This window comes from Furipterus horrens, unplaced genomic scaffold (assembly GCF_987537825.1).
Source record: "Furipterus horrens unplaced genomic scaffold, mFurHor1.1.pri manual_scaffold_1, whole genome shotgun sequence".
Lineage (NCBI taxonomy): Eukaryota > Metazoa > Chordata > Mammalia > Chiroptera > Furipteridae > Furipterus > Furipterus horrens.
In genome coordinates this window covers 110,021,382-110,042,453 of record NW_028327171.1, presented here as the reverse complement: position 1 = coordinate 110,042,453, position 21,072 = coordinate 110,021,382, and the positions used below count along the sequence as shown (strand labels likewise).

Here is a 21,072-nt window from a genome sequence, read left to right as displayed (position 1 = left end):
AGCTGGCTATAAGCGAAGTCTCTGGAACCAGAGGGAACACACAGCTATTCTTAAAATTGAAGGAGTTTATGCTCAAGGAGAAACTGAATTCTCTTTACAAAGCAAACAACACAATGACTCCTAGTGGTAAACCAAAGAAAACCAGAGTCATCTGGGGAAAGGTAACTTGTACTCATGGAAACAGTGGCATGTTTTGTGCTAAATTCTGAAGCAACCTTCCTGCTAAGGCCTTTGGACCCAGAATCTGTAATGCTGTACCTCTCAAGGACTTATATTTATTGAAAAATAAATAGCCCTGGCTGTTGTGGTTCAGTGGATTAAGCGCTGGCCTGCGGACTGAAAGGTCACTGGTTCGATTCCCAATCAGGGGCACATGCCTGGGTTTCAGGCCAGGTCTCCAGCTGGAGGCGTGCAAGAGGCAACCAATCGATATTTCTCTGACACATTGATGTTTCTCTCGCTCATTTTCCCTCCTTTCCCCTCTTTAAAAATAAATAAATTTTATTTTTTTAAAAAGAAAAGTAAATAAAATGGATTTGTTCTCTTGTAAAAAGAACAAGCAAGGTCCATGTCACATATTTTTGTGTGCCAGATAGTGTCCAACACTGAAAAAAATCATATTTTAAATCCTGCCATTGATCTCCCCAAAACTGATCTTTAGTGGCTTCATACAGTAAAATGAAGCCCATATTTCTTAAGATAGCCTACAAATTTCTTAAAATAAAATCCAAACTTCTTAACATGGCCTATAAGCTCTCACATATCCTGGCTACTGTCTGTCTTATCTCTGGGTTCCTGCTATACCAGTAGTTTTCAGCTTTTCAAATCTGGCAAGGCCTTTCCTACCTAGAACCTTTGCAAATGCTGTTCCCTCTTCATGGAATGCCTCTCCCTTCCATCATATACCCCTTGGTTCATTCCTTTTTATCTATCTGGTATCAGCTCAAATGTCACATTTTTAAAATGGCTTTTCTGCAACTCCCCACCTTCAAGTCAGGTATATGTCTCTATTAATAATTTTTTATAATACTTTTAGGTAGGTGTTTATTATTTTATAGCTCTCCCTTATTAGACTATTAGACTGTAAGTTTCATGGGCCCAGGGATATTCTCTGTTGCATTTACATGTATATACTCAGCCCCTGTCATAATTTCTGGGATGTATTAGGTGCTCAATAAATATTTCCTGAATGAACTTGTAAATGCTGTGCATCTAATAATGCTCATTAAATTACTTCATGATGAAAAGGTCTGCTGATAATAGCAAGGTAAATGCTGAATTTGGTTTAAAGAACTTGAAATATAGAATTTGAAATAAGTATTAGTAATATTTAATATCAGTTGTTCTAACATTCTCTTAGGGCTGCTCTTCAGGTTTTTGTTACTTTCATCTACGTCCCATCTGCATCTCTATCCCATCTCTATATACTTTCTCTTCCCTCCACTCCCTTTTCCTTCTTTGCCAACATAGTGGTTTTTAGCCTTTTTATGTTTGAAGTTGACAGTAATTCCAGTACATTTGATTATAAGGAGGCCCAGGAAATGTCAATAGGTAACATATACATGTTATATTACTGTTGTCACAGTCTTGCTCTTTGGTACATTTCTTCACATTTTTCTGCCTTAAGGTAGGTTATGTTGCAATATATGTTACATGCTTTGGGGGTGAGGGGAGATGCTGCTATCTATCAACTCTCATTAAAAATAGTTGTATTTATTTTATTGACCACTTATATATGCTTCTTTCTAAACACCCACATATGTTTTTGTTCATCCAACCCATAATTCAAATATTTGTGATCATAATTTGAATTTCTCAAAATTATTTAACTAATAAAACTTTTATATCATTAAGCCTTTGGAATTTTGTTTTAATAGGTATAATCTTATCCAACACACTTAGTGAAAGTCCTGTCTTCTCTGATTTCCGTTCCCCACCAGGTGAAAAAATTGTCATATTTTGAGAAGCTTTTATCTGTAATCAAAATTGTGTACAACAAATACTGACACTTACTATCTCTAATATATCTACTAGTTGTATGTAAGTGAGTGAATGGATTAAAAAAAGGAAAATTCTACTTAAGTCATTTGGACTTTCTCAGAGACAGAAATGAAGTGCCTTAAGCTGTGATGCAGAATTCTCATGTTTTGTCTTCTCAAATCAGAGCTATTAAATTGGATTTGGATTAATATTTTAAAAATAATGTTCTTCTTCATGCTGGTTCTGCTTAGTTAAAATGTCCTCTTTGAGTCCCAAACAAGATGGATATAAAGAGAACCACACCAAGAAACATCATAATGAAAATGCCAAAGGTAAAGATGAAATCTTAAAAGCAGCAAGAGAAGAGCACATAATTACTGACAAAGGAGTTCCCATAAGACTTATCAATTGACTTATCAAAAGAAACTTTGCAGGCAAGAAGGAACTGGCAAGAAGTATTCACAATGATGAAAACCAAAGACCTACAACCAAGATTACACTATCCAGCAAAGCTAGCATTTAGAATGGAAGGGCAGATGAAGTGCTTCCCAGACAAGGTAAAGCTAAAGGAGTTTATCATCACCAAGCCATTATTATATAAAATTTTGAAGGAACTTAAGAAAAAGAAGGATATCAAAACTATGAACATTAAAATGACAATAAAGACATAACTGTCAATAATTGAATCTGAAAACCAAACTAAGAGACTTCTGGTCAAGATGGAGCCATAGGTAAACATAGCTCGCTGCCTCACACAACTACAACTAGGCTGCAAAATAAATATCACCCAGAATCATGAGAAAATTGAGCTGTATGGAAGTCTGACAACCAAGGAATTAAAGAAGCTGCATTCATCCAGACGGGGTAGGAGGGGCTGAGACATGGAAAGGTGCAGATATACAGAGAGGTACCGAGACAAAGAATGGACTGTCCCACATCCGCGGGTGGTGGATAAAAATCGTGAACGATACCTCAAGAGCAAGGGATCCCAGCCCTGCACCAGACCGTGCAGCCCAGGATTCCAACATCGAGAATATGAGTTCCCATAACGTCTGGCTGTAAAAACCAGTGGGGATTGGGGCCATGTAAGAAACTGCGGGATTCTCAGGTGTCTTCTCTTAAAGGGCCAAAATGGGCTTCAGACTAATCCAGACTCACTCCCTCTGGGATTCAGCACCAGGGCAATAGTTGGAAGGACACCAGTGGCATACAGAGACAAATTGAAGTGACTGGCATAGGGGAGTACTGGGCAACAGCTTCCTCCCATACAAAACTTCAGAGGCCATGCAGTACCATTGTCCCCTCTCTGAGCCCTCCTCCACACAGAGAAATGTAGTGGCAACATGGTTTGCCCCACTCAGGTGATTACATAAGGCTCTGCCACATACAACTTATCAGTGCAGTTTTCTACAATAGGCTATGCTTCTAAGACAGGGAGTCAGAGCAGCTCTACCTAATACATAGAAACAAACCCAGGGGCTGCCAAAAAGAGGAGACAAAGAAATATGACCCAAATGAAAGAAAAGAATAAAACTCCAGAAAAAGAACTAAACAAAATGGAGATAAGCTATAAGATGCAGAGTTCAAAAACTGATTGTCAGGCAGAAATGAGTGCTATACTAAGTGAAATACAGAAAAATTTACAAGGAACCAACAGTAGAGGGGTTGAAGCTGAGAAGCAAATCAATAATTTGGAACATAAGGAAGAAAAAAAAAACAATCAGAACAGCAAGAAGAAAAAAGAATCCAAAGAAATGAAGATAGACTATGGAGCCTCTGGGACACTTTCAAATGTACCAGTGCCCAAATCATAGGAGTGCCATAAGAAGAGGCGGAAGAGCAAGAAATTGAAAACTTATTTGAAAAATTAATGAAAGAAAACTCCCCTAATTTAGTGAAAGAAATAGACATACAAGTCCAGGAAGCACAGAGAGACCCAAACAAGCTAGATCCAGACACCACACCAAGACACAGCATAATTTAAATGCCAAAAGTTAAAGATAAAGAGAGAATTTTAAAAACAGCAAGAGAAAAGCAGTTACCTACAGAGTCATTCTTATAAGACTGTCAGCTGGTTTCTTGAAAGAAACTTTGCAGGCAAGAAGGGGCTGGCAAGAAATATTCAAAATCATGAGAAGCAAGGACCTACAACCAAGATTACTCTATCCAGCAAAGCTATCATTTAAAATGGAAGGGCAAGTAAAGCTAAAGGAGTTCATCATCATGAAGCCATTATTACATGAAATGTTAAAGAGACTTATTTAAGAAGAAGAAGATGAAAACTATGAACATTAAAAATTCACAACTATCAACAAATGAATCTAAAAAACTAAGCAAACAAGCAGAACAGAAGCATAAACATTAATTTGGAGATCATTTGGAGGGTATTCAGTTGGGAAGAGGTAAGGGGAGAATGGGGGAAAGGTGCAGGGATTAAGAAGTACAACTTGGTAGGTACAAAATAGACAGGGATATTAAGAACAGTATAGGAAATGGAGGAGCCAAAGAGCTTATATGCATGACCAATGGACATGAATGAGGCGGGAGATCGCTGGGTGGAATGGGGGCTACCAGGTGGAAAGGAGTAAAGGGGGATAAATTGGGACAACTATAATAGCATAATCAATAAAGGATTTTTTAAAAAAACAAGCTAAGCAAACAACGGAACAATCATAGATATGGAGGACAGTGGGATGGTGGCCAGTGAGAAGGGCTGTCTGGGGAAAATGGGGGGAAAGTAAAGGGATTAAGAATTACAGATAGATACTTACAGAATAGGCAAGGGGATGTTAAGGGCAACTATAGGAAATGGAGTTGCCAAAGAACTTCTATGCATGACCTTGGACAGTGAACAAAGCAGGGAGGATAGCTGAAGGAAGTAGGGTGTGCTGGGTGGAGGGGAGCTAAGGGAGAAAAATTGGGACAACTGTAATAAGCATCATCAATTTAGAAAAACCTGTTAGACATGAAAAAATAAAATAAAAAACAAAATGAGCTCTTTGGTTGGATTTTTCTTATGTCATAGGAATAGCACAGGACTCATTAGTTTCAAGGCTATTTTGCCAAAAAAAAAAAAAAAAAGTTGCCAGTTTTATTTCTATATAGAATTGTTTTTAACAAACCATACCTTTCATTTCTTAATGCAGTATGAGGTATTGAAATAGTTGGATTATAAAAGTAGAAAACTACTTTGTAAATTTTGTGTCCCCCCTCCCCGCAAATAATTCTCTTTCTGTCCTACTAATATCTTAGTAAATCATTTGAAGATTTGTCAATGACCTTTCCTTTTCTAATTTTACTGACCAGGTCTGTTGGCCTGCTTGCCTGACATTTTGCTGAAATAAATTCTCCCTTCTGTTTCTTCTCTTTCTCTGTTGAAAATTAGTCCCTGTCAGGGTTGACTCAAGTAGGCTGTGCTGCTACCCTGCCTCATCCTTCTGCCTTCATACCTCTTAAGGTATCTTTTGTTATTGTAATTCACCAGGAACCTTGGGGAGGGGGCATGTAGTGGAAGTCTTAACTTTTCCAATGGGTTGCTCTTGTAGCAAGCAATCTGAAATCTAGGATTGCAAGAAATATATTAAGCTTATAAAACTTTTTGAGTTTAACATTGACTCACTTGAAGTTTTTTGAAAGTTTTATCATGCCAGAGACAGTTGTAAAGACTGTGTTAATTCTTTATATTCAGATTCTAATGAAATGCCATTTTAATTTTTTTGTCATGAGTCATTTTATTTTGCCTTTGATGTCTAATGTACCTGTAAAATAATTTGAGTCCCAGTCCCCAACACTGTTAACTGCCAAAACCCTATAGTAGGGGTCAGCAAGCAATGGCCCCTAGGACATTTATTTTGGTAAATAGTTTTACCTATACCTAGCCATTGCCACTTGTTTATGTATTATCTGTGGCTGCTTTGTGATTAGCAGCAAAGTTGGTAGAGTTGTGCCAGAGATCTTATAGACTGGAAGCCTAAATAAAGAACTTGTAGCATACTATTTTTTGAAGGCCTCTAGCTATGGTAATATTATATTTGGTATCATATGATACATAAGAAGTGATTGATAATTCTTACAAGAAGATCCTCTCTTTTCCTAACTTCTGTCTGTCCTCCTGTGTTTTACACTTATTTCTTCATTTCTTTCCAGAGTGGAGATTTTCTAGTAAATAGCAGTCTTTATGTAAGAATCATTATATTTGAAAACTATTAAAATGCTACCCTTGTCTTCTCCCTAAATAAACCCTTATTCTTTTACATGCTTTTCCCAACCTGAGAACTCTTCCCAGAGAACTTTTAAGAAGTTCTCTGTCTTCCATTTTGGCTCCACAGTCCCCAACTACAAAAACATCCATCATTAGAGCTTGCCTGGTGCTGAGTGTGAAACAAGGGTCCTTCACATGTCTTACTGAGCATTAAGTTGGTTTTTTCCATTTTGATACTCATTTTACTAAGTGTCTACTGTAACTCTCAAATGTTTTAGTGATACTCCTAAATGATAGTTAATTACCACATCTTGTATTTTTTGTTTTCCGGAATACTTAATTTTGCTTTTGAACACTTTTACTTCTTTAATTTACTAGAGTACTTTAAAATTCTTGCATGTTTTTGTAAATGCTGACCCCAAATTTATAACATCTGTAAACCACATAAAACCTTCCCTCTGATGCTACAGGTACCTGAATTACACATGAAGAAACTTAATCTATTCTGTGTTAACTCTTTGCTGGCCTTTCTCCACTTCATTCCTTATTTGAGCAGCAACACAAAATTCTTTGAGGGACTGTTCTCAAAATTCTTTCAAGGGAAGCATATAGTTAGTAGCATTCTAATAGTAGAGGAGAGTAATTTAATTACCCTCAATGGATACCTTAGGGCTTTGGGGTTTATTCTACCAAGAATCATAGTTGAGAAAGGCCAACTGTGAATATGCCAAAAATTATGCAGTGGTATTAACTTTCTGTCAGACTTGCTGTACTCTCAAATGATGTTTTAAAAGACTTACTCTTTATTTTTTTATATCCCAGTTACTTTACAGCAGGTATACACTATATTTAGGTATAATTTTATTTCTTTTGTTGCTTAACCAGGCATAAAAGTTGAGTTCATGTCAACTTCCATTTTTTTGCTCATCAGTTTTCCCAGAGTTCTCAAATTTAGTCAGTGGCTTCCAAGTGATTTGAACTAATTATTTCAGTACTTTAGAAAGCAAGTCACTTAGATTTAGAGTTTTAATAAAAGTACATTTTTTACATGAAAACTTTTATTTTTTAAGTACATTTTATTGACTATGCTATTACAGTGGTCCCGGTCTTTTCCCCTTTGTTCCCCTCTGCTCAGTACTACCCTTTCCTACAGCTATAACCCTCCTCACATAGTTCATGTCCATGGGTCATGCATATAAGTTCATTGGCTTCTCCAGTTCCTATACTGTTCTTAACGTCCCCATGTTTATTTTGTACCTACCTGTTAAGCTTTTTGATCCCTGCACCATTTCCCAGTTTCTCCCCCTTCACCTTCCCAACTGATAATCCTCCAAATGATCCCCATAGCTATGATTCTGTTCCTGTTCTAATTGTTTGCTTAGTTGTTGGGTTTTTCTTTTTTTTTTTTTTTTTAGATTCGTTTGTTGATAGTTCTGAGTTTGTTATTTTACTGTTTATAGTTTGGATCTCCCTTTTCTTAAATGAGTCCCTTTAATATTTCATATAATAATGGCTTGGTGATGATGAACTCCGTTAGCTTTACCTTGTCTGGGAAGCACTTTATCTACCCTTGCATTCTAAATGATAGCTTTGCTGGATAGCGTAATCTTGGTTGGAGGTCCTTGCTTTTCATCACTTTGAATACTTCCTGCCAGTCCCTTCTTGCCTGCAAAGTTTCTTTTGAGAAATCAGCTGAGTCTTATGGGAACTCCTTTGTAGGTTACTCTGCTTTTGCTGCTTTTAAGATTCTCACTTAAATTTAACCTTTGGCATTTTAATTATGATGTCTTGGTGTGGTCCTCTTTGGATTCAGCTTATTTGGCACTCTGTGCTTCTTGGACTTGTATATCTATTTTCTTCACCAAATTAGGGAAGTTTTCTTCATTATTTTGTCAAATAAGTTTTTCGTTTTTTGCTTTTCCTCTTCCCCTTCGGGCACCCCTGATTCAGATGTGATGTGTTTGAAGATGTCCCAGAAGCTCCTTACTCTATCCTCTTTTTCTTTTAACTCTTTTTTTCCTTCTTCTTGTTCTGATTGGTTGTTTTATGCTTCCTTGGGTTCCAAATCAGTGATTTGATTCTTGACTTCATCCATTCTACCACTGCTTCCCTGTAAATTGTTCTTTATTTCAATTAGTGTATCCTTCAGTTCTGACTGGATCTTTTTTATGCTGTTGAGGTCCTCACTAAGTTCCTTCAGCATTATTATCACCAGTGTTTTGAACTCTGCATTTGATATATGGCCTATGTCCACTTTATTTAGTTCTTTTTCTGGAGTTTTGATCTGCTCTTTCATTTGGGCCATGTTTGTCTCCTCTTTTTGGCAGCCTTCCTGTGTTTTTTTTTTTTTTTTCCTATGTATTAAGTAGAGCTGTTTTGACTCCTTGTCTTGATAGCATAGCCTAATGTAGTAAGTGTTTTGTAGGGTCCAGTAGCACAATCTTCTGTTTCACCGAAACTAGGTACTCGAGGTGTGTCCTTCAAGTTGTCTGAGTACACCCTCATCCGTTAATTGAGTCTTGATTGCTGTTGGCTGGTCAATAGGAGAGACTGACCCAGGACAGTCAGCTGCAAGGACTAGCTGTGACCACTGACCACCAACCTCTGCCCTCTGTGGAAGGTGAGCTGTGCAGGGACAGGGTGGTGGTGCTTCCATGTGGTCTATAGCTGTGCTCTGTGTGCACCAGGGTCTGGAGTTCCTGGGTGGTGTAGCCCAAGGTCAGCCCCCACCTGTGTTCTGCCCATGGCTACCCTACATGAGCTAGTAAGCAATCTGATATGGCTGCTAATTATGGTTGGCTTGGAGATTCCCAGGTGAAGCTAAGATGTGAATCTAGGCTGGGACTATTAGTACTTCTCCTGGGGCCACTTAGCAATAAGTAAGGCAGCTGGGGGCTTACTGACTCCAGCTATTGCTTGTTTGTTAGGATTTAGGAAGTTGTGAAGCATGAGCCAAGACAAGCAATTCATATGGAGAAGTCATGGTTAACAGTTTGGGTGGGCCTGTAAGTTCGGTGGAACGGCATCTCAGGGGACCTTCTGGGCAGGGCAAACAGTGTTAGCCAAGTTGATGGAGTCTCATATATGGCACCTGCCTTCTGACTCTCTGGGGTGAGGGCTCAGAAAAGGGACAATGGCCTCTGCCCACCTTTCTGTCTGGGAGAAAGCTTTCTCCTGCTCCCACCTTGACACCAGACATTTCAGTTTCTCCTCGTGCGCCACTGGTGCCTTTCAAGCTGGTATCCTATGCTAGAGCTCAGAAGGAGTGAATCTGAGTAAGTTCATGTGTGGGTTCTTTAAGAGGAACTGCTTGGGACTCCAGAAGTTTCTTCCACTGACTCAATCCCTGCTTGTCTTTACAGCCAGAAGTTTTGGGGACTCATCTTTCTGGCATTTGTAACCCTGGGCTGCAGGACATGGAATTGGGCTGGGACTCCTCATTCCCAAGATGTCACTCTCAAATTTTTATCCACCAAACATGGATGTGGGACCAGCCCATTCCACATCTCCACCTCTATTATCAGTCTGAATAGATGTGGTTTCTTTAATTCTAGAGTTAGACTTCCATTCAACTTGATTTCTGACAATTCTGAGTGATGGCTGTTCTTTATTTTAGTTGTATTTTTGTTTATTTTAAGTATATTTTATTATGTTGTTAACAGTTATCCAAATTTCTTTTCCCTTTGTTCCCCTCTGCCCAGTGCCCCCCTTCCCTCCAGCAATCCCTCCGCCTTAGTTCATGTCCATGGATTGTGCATATTAGTTCTTTGGCTTCACCCTTTCCTATATTATTCTTAACTTCCCCCTGTCTATTTTGTACCAACCAATTAGGCTTCTTAATCCCTTCCCCCTCCCAGCTGATAACCCTCCAAATGATCCCCATACCTATGATTCTGTTTCTATTCTGGCTTGCTTCGTTGGATTTTGTTTTTGTTTTTTAGATTCATTGGTTGATAGTTGTTTGTTTGTTGTCATTTTAACGTTCATAGTGTTAATCTTTTTCTTAAATAAGTTCCATTAACATTTCATATGGTAAGGGTTTGGTGATGATGAACTCCTTCAGCTTTACCTTGTCTTGGAAGCACTTTATCTGCCACCCCATTCTACATGATAGCTTTGCTGGGTAGAGTAATCTTGGCTATAGGTCCTTGCTTTTCATCACATAGAATACTTCTTGCCAGTCCCTTCTTGCCTGCAAAGTTTCTTTTGAGAAATCAGCTGATAGTCTTATAGGCACCCCTTTCTAGTTAACTCTACTTATCTTTTGCTGGTTTTAGATTCTTTCATCTTTAACCTTTGGCAATTTAATGATGACGTGTCTTGGTGTGGTCCTCTTTGGGTCTAGCTTCCTTGGGACTCTGTGCTTCCTGGACTTATATGTCTATTTCCTTCACCAAATTTGGGACGTTTTCTTTCATTATTTTTCACGTAAGCTTTCAATTTCTTGCTCTTCCTCTTCTTCTGGCACCCCTATGATTTGGATGTTGGCACATTTCAAGTTGTCCCAGAGGTTCCTAAACCTCTCCTTAGTTTTTTCAATTCTTGTTTCCTCATTCTGTACTGGTTTACTGTATTTTTCTTCCTAATGTTCCAAATCATTGATTTGAACCCCGGTTTCCTTCCCTTCACCACTGTTTTTGTGTGGATTTTCCTTCGTTTCATTTAGCATTGCCTTCACTTCTTTTTTGCTTTTGCTGTTCTTAAGCATATCTGTCAAGTCTGTGAGCATCCTTATCACCAGTATTTTGAACTCTTAAGTCTGTTAGGTTGGCTATCTCCTCATCTGTTAGGTTGGGTATCTCCATGTTGCTTAGTTCTCCCACTGGAATCTTGATCTGCTCCCTTTTTTCGACCACACTTCTCTGTCTCCTCAACTTGATAGGCTCCTGTATTTCCCTGTGTCTTAGGTACAGCTGTCGTACCTGTTACATTGTAAGGAGCGGAGCCTTAGGTATTCATAAGTATGCGGCAACAGGTTTCACCACATTGTGGCTCTGTATGTTGGGGAGGGGTCTGAGAGGGAACAATGCCACTTGCTCTGCTCTTGCCCCTTTTCTAGGCACTTCTTCTACTTCCTGTATGGGACGGGTGCTCCTCTAGCTGTTGCCCTGTTTTTAGTTCCCAGAGTGAGTGGGTCTCTGGACATTCTAGGACCCGGTGTTCCTTTAAACAAGTGGACTCTGCTGAGAGAGACGAGCAGTTTCTTTTTCTGTCCCAACACCCCTGGTTTTCACAGTCAGTAGCAATAAGGCCTGATTTTCCCCAGTGCTGGAACTCTGAGCTGCATGGTCTGGTCTGGTGCTGGGAGCACTCCCCAGGTGTCCCTCCCTACTTTTAAAATGTGTGACTTCTTTCCCCTGGCTTGCCACCGCCACCAACACACCGTGTCCTCTCCGTTCCTCCTACCTGTCTGGATGAGTATTTGTTTGTTGGACTTCCATGCAGCCCGATTTTCAGGAACTTCTGGTTGTTTCCAGTTTTGAGGTAGTTGTATTCCTTCTTAATTTTGGAGGGAGTCACAGTGTGTGTACCTACACCTCCATCTTGGCAGGAAGTCCTAGTTGTAATTTTGATGTGGTTGTCTGAAGAGGCAAGCTGTGTTTACCTATGCCGCCATCTTGACTAGAAGTCAAGCTTTGTTTTTCATTACCCCCAACTGTGTTTTGTCTTTTGGTGTTTTTAGAACTAGAGAACATTTCCTGCCATTCGGTGGAATTTTTTTCTGCTCTTCTTTCTTCATCTAAGAGTTGCTTATTAAGTTTATTGTTTTATTCCTTAGCCTAACTCCTAATAATAAATCTTCTAAAATTTAAAAACAATAATCTTCCTTTATACCTGTAGTAATCTCTGGTGTTTTTGTTTTTCTGTTTGTGCCATTGGTGCATGAACAGGTCTTTGTTTAGCTAACTAGTTTTTCCTTGCTCTCTTATATTCTTCGAATAGGATAGTCTTTTTCTTATAAAGATATGCAATTTTTGCCTTATTTGCCTCTTCATTTCTTTTACTAATTCCTGTTATTTTAAATTTATTTAAATTTTCATTTCATCTCAACATTCTAAATTTAGTTTGTTGCCATCTGTAGGCTTGATGAACATGCCTTTTTCACTGATAAAGAAATAATACTTTGCTTCACTCAAGAATGCAGTTTGCTTTTTTAAGTCTTAATTCTCAACCTAAGAGAATCAAACCAAGGAATAGTTACCACAAAATTGTCTTTCAGATCAATCCAAGAATTTACTTAATAGCATGGATTTATTTATTTATTTGTTTATTTGTTTAATTTCCTGTCATTAATTTCACCAGACTGAACTCCAGTTAGATATAAAAGAGTTCTGCAAATGTTGATACCAAAAAAGACAAAAAAAACATAGGAGCAGATGTATGTGTGTATGTTTTAAAGTGATTCTGTTAGTTTAGGAATGTGTCTTAGTTTTAAAGTTATATTTAAATTGTTGAGTATAATTAGATGTAAGACCTTAAAAATAGTTGTTATTCTAGCTTTTCTTGATTCTGTTTCCCTGCCAAGTCTGTACCACCTTTAACCCAACTAACTGGTACTTCTTTTTAAATTAACTACATTTTCTTTTTTTAAGGTAAACTTCATACTAGTTGACCTAACTCTTCCTCCTGTTAAGTTCTTTTATTCAATGAATTAAAAACATCCTGACATCAAATTTTAGTCTGGGAATACAGCCATCTATAATATTTAAACACCTTATTTCCTAAAAGAAATGAAGAAACCTTTATCACTCTTGATTAACACATTAAATTTTATTCTCCAGAGAAGGGTGGGGGAAATACCTTAGAAATTATACCACAAAGAAACTATTATAAAGTAAAATTTTATTCTTTCCTGCACATTTCCCAATAAAGTTTTCTGCCTTAGGATGATCTTTTTTCACAATCATAAGAAAGTTCTGTTATATAATAGGACTGTCTTTAGAGAATGCAATGCATAAACCTTGAATTCTGTAGAACTAAATTAAAATTTGGCCTTAAAAAAGATACACAAATTAATACATTAGGCCAAATCATCATTTCTAGACTTAATTTTGAAGGAGAGTTGCATTTTCTTTTCTTTTAGAATCCCAAAATTTTAATAAATGTAGAGAGTACCTCTTCACAAATAATTATTATTTATATACCTCTATTTCTCCACAGAATGATGACAGATCTAATGCTGTATCAAGTTCACCTACAACAGAAACAGGTAATCGATACAAAGGTACAGTTCACCACATCAAGATTATAATTCTTTACCAGGATTTTCCTGATAAAGTACTTTTTTGTTTTGTTTTTTTCAGTTATAGTTTATATTCAGTATTATTTTGTATTAGTTTCAGGTGTACAGCATAGTGGTTAGACAAAATGGTCCCTCTCGCCCCCAATATTTCAAGTACTCGCCTAGCTGACAAATTACCTCTTAGAGAACTGTGTCTTCCTTTTCTGAGATGAGAAATCAGACACAAAATTGGGAACTTTTTGCACATTTTCAACTTTTTAATTCAGCTGGTTGTTGAACTATTAATTTGATATGAACAAATGAGCATGAGCTAGCAGTGCTATAGGTTTGCAAGAGACTATTCAACATGGTAACATTCATTCTGCTTTTACTGATATACAAAAAATAATATGACAATTAAAAACAGATATACTCAGCCTTCCTGTGGTCATGGTAACTTTCTGTAGCAGATTTTGTATTAACAAAATTATCCTTTAATATTATTGCCATGTTTTAATTTTATTTTTTCTTTATTTCCCATTTATTGAACTTTTGTGACATGTGTCTATTACATATTTAATGACTTACCATTTCTTTTTATCTGATTTTCTTTCTGTACCAATTTAGTTCATCATTCGCCTGCATATTCTTTTCCTGCTGTTATCCAGAGAAACCAGCCCCAGCGCCCTGAAAGCTTCCTCTTCCGATCAGCTATCAGAGCAGAAACAAATAAAGGTGGGAGGTAGTGACTCAAAGGGGGAAGGGGAAGCTTTATACAATGCCACTAACTGTTACATGCTTTCATTACTTCTATCCTGAGATCTCACCTAGGCAGAAACTTTAAACCAGTGGTTCTCAACCTCCCTAATGCCGCGACCCTTTAATACAGCTTCTCATGTTGTGGTGACCCCCAACCATAAAATTATTTTTGTTACTACTTCATAACTGTAATTTTGCTACTGTTAATGAATTGTAATGTAAATATCTGATATGCACGATGTATTTTCATTGTTACAAATTGAACATAATTAAAGCATAGTGATTAATCACAAAAACTATGTAATTATATATGTGTTTTCCGATGGTCTTAGGCAACCCCTGTGAAAGGGTCGTTTGACCCCCAAAGGGGTCACAACCCACGGGTTGAGAACCACTGCTTTAAACTTTGCATTTATCTGCAATCTCACTGACTCTGAAGCAGGAGACTCTTGTGTGAATTTGTTTTAATTAGAAAGTTTCTTTGTACCACCTAAAAGCAGGTTGTAGTATTTGTCCAAAAAAAAAAAAAGTCTTTCAGGGCTTTAGAGAATGTTCTTCCTCTCTATAATGAGCTCTTTTTCAGGTTTTTCTGTTGATAAAAGCTGTTTTCTATGTTCTTAAAGAAATGAATCAGTAATTTAAAAAAATCTTCTTAGTCTCTCTCTCTCTCTTTTTTAATATGACGAATATCTGCCTGGTCCCAAAAGAAGTTACCTGGAATTAAAAACATTAAAAACAAGTCCAAAACTACTTTTAATATAACTGATAGGTGCAATTGCTGTGAGATGTAACATCAAACCAGAGACATACTGCTGATAGGATTGTAAAGTAGTATGGAAAAGTATTTATATTATCTACTAATGTTGAACATTTGTATATCCTATTGTTAGGCTGCCTTTGCTCTGCGAAATCACCCAGAGAACAGTCTAGGATTTTTACACCAGGTTTATTAAAGGAAAGGAGGGAGGGAAAGGGGTTAGAGGTAAGAGGGAAACTCCCAGTCCAACTCGAGGGCCCGTAGAAACAAGAGAAAGAGGATGGGAGAAGGAGGAAGAAAGCGGGAGGGAAGACTCTTGGTCCACCTTGAGGACCCGTAGGAGTCCCCTGCCTGTGTACCTACAGGCACTGTCTCCATCCCTTTCCAAACATACATTTTGGTTAGGGTGAGTTTACCCATCAACACATTCAACAGGTTATTTACATCTCCCCGCTTTTCCCTAGTCAAGATGTCGTGCTAGGTCCATCAACATTTCTTCTGGGAATGAGCAAAGTCCATTTTTTATTTCTTACAGGAGAAGCTGGGGCCAGATTAATTTGCAGATGGTTCATTTGCATATGTCAAAAGTCCCGGTGGGCGGTCCAGCCACTGCCATGTTTTGAGAATGAAAGAACAGAAAGTGTAGGCAACACAGATGCCCGAAGGAACTGGGCTGGAGGGAGGAGCCTTTGGGACGAATTGAGCCGCTGTGCACGGAGTTTGCACACCCGCAGTAGAAACCGCGGTAGAAGCTGTACTCCCACATGTTGTGCCGACCAGACCACAATGTGTGACACCTATGACTAGCAATTTTGCTTTCTGAAATATGTACACGTATACAAAAAGATATGTACAAAAATATTCATAGCATTATTATTCATAATGAACCCAAACTGAATATCAGTGATAGAATGGATAAAAAATTGTGGTATTTTTATACAGTGGGATACCATATAAGTAATGAAAATGAACTAATTAACATATACAGCATGGATAAACTTTATGAACATAATGTTGATCAAAAGAAGGCAGAAACAAAAGCATATGGTTTTATTTATAGAAAGTTCAAAAAGGGACAAAACTAACTTGATGTTGGAAGTCAGGAAGTGCAGTTATAACCTGTGGTGGTAGGAGTACCGATGGGTAGAGAGCTTGAGAGGAGCTTCTAGATGTTGGTAGAGTTGCATTTATGAACCTGGTTGTGTCCACTTTGTGAAGATAATTTATTGTGCTTCTCCCTTATGATTTGTGTATAATTTTCTATACATGTTGTCATTTTTCAATAAAAACATTTTGAAGTGGATGTAATCAAACAAAAGTGAGTCAAATGCGTAATGGACATTTGTTGTTTTTAAATACTGTTCTCACTTTGATTTTGTATATTTTGAAATTAGCATAATTAAAACTTTTTAAAAGAGTGAGTCCAGACGTAGAAAGGAAAGTGTAATCAGGTGGGTCAGAGTATTTTTCCAGCACTGATAAATCACCTTTCTGTCTTTCACATTAATATTTTTTAGGTCATGCTTTACCTCTTCTTTCATCTTCTGCAACTACCACTGATTCTACAGACCCTGTAACAAGACAGAATTCAAGGCAGAGAGAAGAACTGGAATTAATAAATCAACTACGGAAAGTGTGTACATTACCTTTAAATTCATTTTTCATTGATACTGCTATAGTCCATCGTCCTGCAATCACTTATTTACACATCTTGTAATTTTTAATAAAGTTAAGAAGCACCTGTTATGTTATGAATGTAAAAGAAACTTTGCTATTAAGGAAATTTTTTTCAACTCTTTACTAGGAAAATGAGATGGTTTATTCTATAAAGCTTAATCCCTAGCCACTCTCATTTAAAAAATATTTCTGCCTCATGTATAGAGTAGTAATAATTTATATGTATGTACTCATATACATATTACACGTCATATATAGTGTATTTTGTTTTGGAGTTGAAAGGGAACCTAGTTTGTTTGGTTTTTTTAACAGAAAATCTGCATATTATCTTGGTTTCTAATTTAATATATTCCATTGTAACTCCATTATGTCCTATATGTCAGCTACTTTTCAGTTAATATGTTACATGTTTTCCTGTTCTTTTAGCATATTGAGTACCGGTTAAAAGTATCTCTGCCTTGTGATCTTGGAGCAGCTCTAACTGATGGTGTTGTTCTTTGCCATTTGGCCAATCACGTGCGGCCTCGATCTGTCCCAAGTATTCACGTTCCCTCACCAGCTGTAGTAAGTTTATAATGTTTTAAAAAGTTGGCTTATTAAGTACAATGGCAGGCATTGTGCAGAATGCTAGAGATACAGAGTGAACAGTGCCATTCCTGCCTTCCCTTCACTTCTACTAGAGAAAAAAAGTAGGCACATAAGTAATGACTTATAGCAGTGTGACAGATGTTAGAAGAGAGGTGTGTAGGGGGTGTGCTATAGGAATACAAAAAATGGACCACTTAATTCTACCTGGAGAGTTCAAGAAAGCCTTCCCAGAAGAGGTAAAATTGTTGGAATTCTGACATAGTATTCCTAGATTTGAAAGATAAGGAAGATCCTGACACATTAAAGGAATTTTAAAGTTGTTCAGAATAGATCACACACAATGTGTGGGTGCATGTGGCAGGAGATGTAGTTAGAGAAGTAATCCAAAGGCCAGCACCAATTTTTGTAAATAAAGTTTTATTGGAATACAGTCCCACTTACTTGTTTATATATTATTTATGTTGCTTTCAGGCTCTTAGCAAAATCGATTAGTTGTAACAGATCATATGACCCCCAAGACTAACATATTTATTATCTGATTCTTTAAGAAAAAGTTTGCTGCCCTGGCGGGATAGCTCAGTTGGAGTATCATCCTAATGCACCAGGGTTGCAGGTTTGATCTCTGGTCAGGGCACATATAAAAAGCAACCAATGAATGCATGAAGGAGTGGAATGACATAGGTGTTTCTCCTCTGTCTCCCTCTCTCTCCCTCCCTCTTCTTTCTCCTTTTTTCTTCCTCTCTCTAAAATCAATTTTTAAAAAATAGAAAAAGAATAAGTGTGCCAACTCTGATTTAGAGGGTTGAGTGAAGAAAGCAATAGGCAAGAGTATTTTTAAAGTTAGCAAAATTATTAAATCTTGTAGTAACACCCCATTTTTCTTCCTTTGCAGCCTAAATTAACAATTGCAAAATGTAGGCGAAATGTGGAGAATTTCCTAGAAGCTTGCAGAAAAATTGGTGTACCTCAGGTAATAAATTTATAATTTTTTTATGTTTCCTAAATAGACTTGGGTATTATTTTTCTAAAATCTACCAGCAATGTGAGTATCTATAATCTTATAGGGCAAGCTCTGAACTAAGTTGATAATTACTAACATGATTTTGTGTTACTAGAGTCAATTGATATACTTTTGAGCAGTTTTCATAATTATTTCCAAGGGCCAAGTAAAGAAATCACACACATATAAATTTAAGTATATTGTAATAACTAATGCTAAGTAATAAAAAATAGTTATTTTGATATTTTCCTAAACATTCCCACTTGCTGTTTGACTTGTAATAATACATCTTCATATACAATAGAGTGCATGCTTCAAAACAGTGCATCTTAGATTGAGAATGCTTCATTTGGTTTCTGGGTTTTTAATACTTGCTTTAATACTTTTTTTACATGTTTATTTTGAAATAATTTTAGACTTAGAGAAATGTTGCAGAATTGTCAGAGGCCCTGACTGGTGTGACTCAGTGGGTTGGGCATCATCCTGCAAACCAAAAGGTCTCCAGTTCGAGTCCAGGTCAGGGCACATGCCTGGGTTGCAGGTCAGGTCATGGTTGGGGGCGTGCAAGAGGCAATGGACCGATGTTTCTCTCCCTCTCTTTCTCCCTCCCTTCTCCTGTCTCTTAAAATAAATAAATAAAATATTTAAAATACATATATCACAGAGAATTACTGTGTACACTTCACCTAGGTTCCTCTACTGTTAACACCTAAATAAACGTAGTATGTTGTCCAAACTAATAAACACTCAAATGATACTATTAACTAAATAACAGACTTTGTTCAGATTTCCCCATTTTTTCCACCAAGCTTTAATACTTTGGAATTAATCACCCAAGAGGCCATTTCTAGGCACTTGTCCTGCTATTGAGATTTATTGTCTCCAGCTTCTTCAGTTATAGTTTTATTGCCCTTTAAACAAACATACAAAAACTTAAACTTCATAGTTGTGATTAAGGGACATGAACCTGTTACACTTTTTATTCATTTACCCTTTTAAAAAACAATTATGCTAAGCCAACTAAGCATAGTACTTTGGGTACTCTTAAATATTGAATGAAATTAAACTTAAAGAAACAACTTGGTGATATTCGGGTTTTTTTTTTCATTAATCACAATCATTATAGTTCCTATCATTGTTTGTCCAATCTTCAAGAAGGAAAACATAATTCTTCTATCTCCTTCTTAATTAGCTGTCAGAAGCCCAGTATTAGCCCCTGGACTCAACAACTCCACTGTTCCTCTTAAAGTTTAGCCCTGTCCTAATAGCTTTCATGACAGTGAGGTCACAGCAGCACATGTCCAATAATTAGTTTTCTCTCAGTCTTTCACATGCTGCAAAATAGAAGTGAAAGAGCCCAGGCCATAGCTTCGTTAGTCAGTGTGAATTCCCAAGGTGGTTTTTTTTTTTTTTTTTCTTTTTATCCTTTTATTAAATAGATCATGATTCTACTATTTTTCACTTTTCCTTTGTGGGTTTTTTTAAAGCTGACTTATAAAAATTGAAATGTACATTTAGTGGTAGTTAGCAAGGACCTTTATTGTTCCTATGAACAAATTCCATTTTTCTCATTTTTATAATCATATAGTTTTCTAAAGGCTCATTATCTCTTGAACTATTTTTAAACATATTAAAAGTATTAATAAATTTTCTAAACAAATAGCATGCATTTCTCCATATTAACAAGCAGGTTCTAATATTTATATGCACATGTAAATGTTCAGTGCTTCCCTTCTACTACTGAGGATGTTCCTGCCTGGTCATCACATTATGCAGGGAAAAAGAGTCACTTCATACATGGAGAGAAGAGTGCTGAAAACAGCTCCAAACAGCAAGATGTGTTAACAGAATTAGCTAGCCTATGTCAATCAAACCTGTTAAAAGTACTGCTTACCAGTGTTTATTGTCATGGTACCTGTACTCTAGGCTTTACGGAAACATCATCTGTCCCAGATTTAAAGTCCATACACGGAAACTCTTTCAGAATGTACCTACCATCAATCAGCAAAATACAAAAACGAGCACCTCGAAGCACGCATTTAATTCAGCATTTGCCAAGCAGTGGTTAACAGTATTATTCATGGGCCACTTGCTCCTATTCCTATCAGAGCTGTGCTTGCTATTTGAAGGCAGGAGATAGGAGAAAAAAATAACTTTCAAAGACTATGTGGATAGGTGGGGGTTCTTGACAAATCCTTCCTCCTTCTCCCTCCTGCCCACCAGAAAGGGGAAATGGATATTCCACACAGGCCACTTCTTCCTCTCTTTCTGCCTTCCACCCTGTCTCTGTCACCATGGCCACCACCACTTACTGATGGGTTCCTGTTACACTGCTACTTCTGCTTAAAGAAATTAGTCACTTGCTTTGAACAGAGTGAAGGAAAATGAATAAATACACAAACTCATAGGTTCAAACTAGCACTCTCAGATCCCTCTGCCACAGAAGGAAAGAGAAAACCTATGTCTCTTCTCCTTCCTTTGTTTTCCCCTGCTTCTGAGAATTCTAACTTACCTAAACGTCTCCACTCACACTGTCTGACTTGTAAAGAAAATCAGGGATGTAAAAATGATCACTTTTGAAATGGTATAATGTAAAATTTAATATTGTAAATATTAATACCAGATTCTGTGTATAAAGGCAAACAATTTCCCTTCTTAGTATAACTTTTAGAGTGTTTGCAGGGTAAATTATGAACGAGATACTAAGTAATGTGACTATTAAAAACCTCTGATAAGGTTGGACATATGGTTATACTGTTTATTATCACACTTATCAAATATATGTTACATTCACAAAACTAGTGGTGATAAAAGTTTCTATGCGAGGTCAGTATCTTATGTCCTGAAATTATTATATGTGTTGAATATTTTCCTGTTATCAAGTCCAA

The 21,072-nt window shown here is 37.2% G+C and overlaps 1 protein-coding gene across 8 annotated transcripts in view; it reads left to right on the top strand.

The window, feature by feature from the left end:
• LRCH3 (leucine rich repeats and calponin homology domain containing 3) overlaps nucleotides 1-21,072 on the top strand; it is a 155,084-nt gene that overhangs the window by 128,154 nt on the left and 5,858 nt on the right. For 7 of the 8 annotated variants that reach the window (XM_090277916.1, XM_090277931.1, XM_090277889.1 and 4 more), the window contains 5 exons: nucleotides 13,343-13,391; nucleotides 14,031-14,138; nucleotides 16,437-16,552; nucleotides 17,023-17,160; nucleotides 18,077-18,154. In XM_090277916.1, coding sequence (XP_090134042.1) covers nucleotides 13,343-13,391; nucleotides 14,031-14,138; nucleotides 16,437-16,552; nucleotides 17,023-17,160; nucleotides 18,077-18,154 — 489 coding nt within the window. The remainder of the gene's footprint in view (nucleotides 1-13,342; nucleotides 13,392-14,030; nucleotides 14,139-16,436; nucleotides 16,553-17,022; nucleotides 17,161-18,076; nucleotides 18,155-21,072) is intronic. The other variant, XM_090277939.1, reaches the window with a different exon arrangement.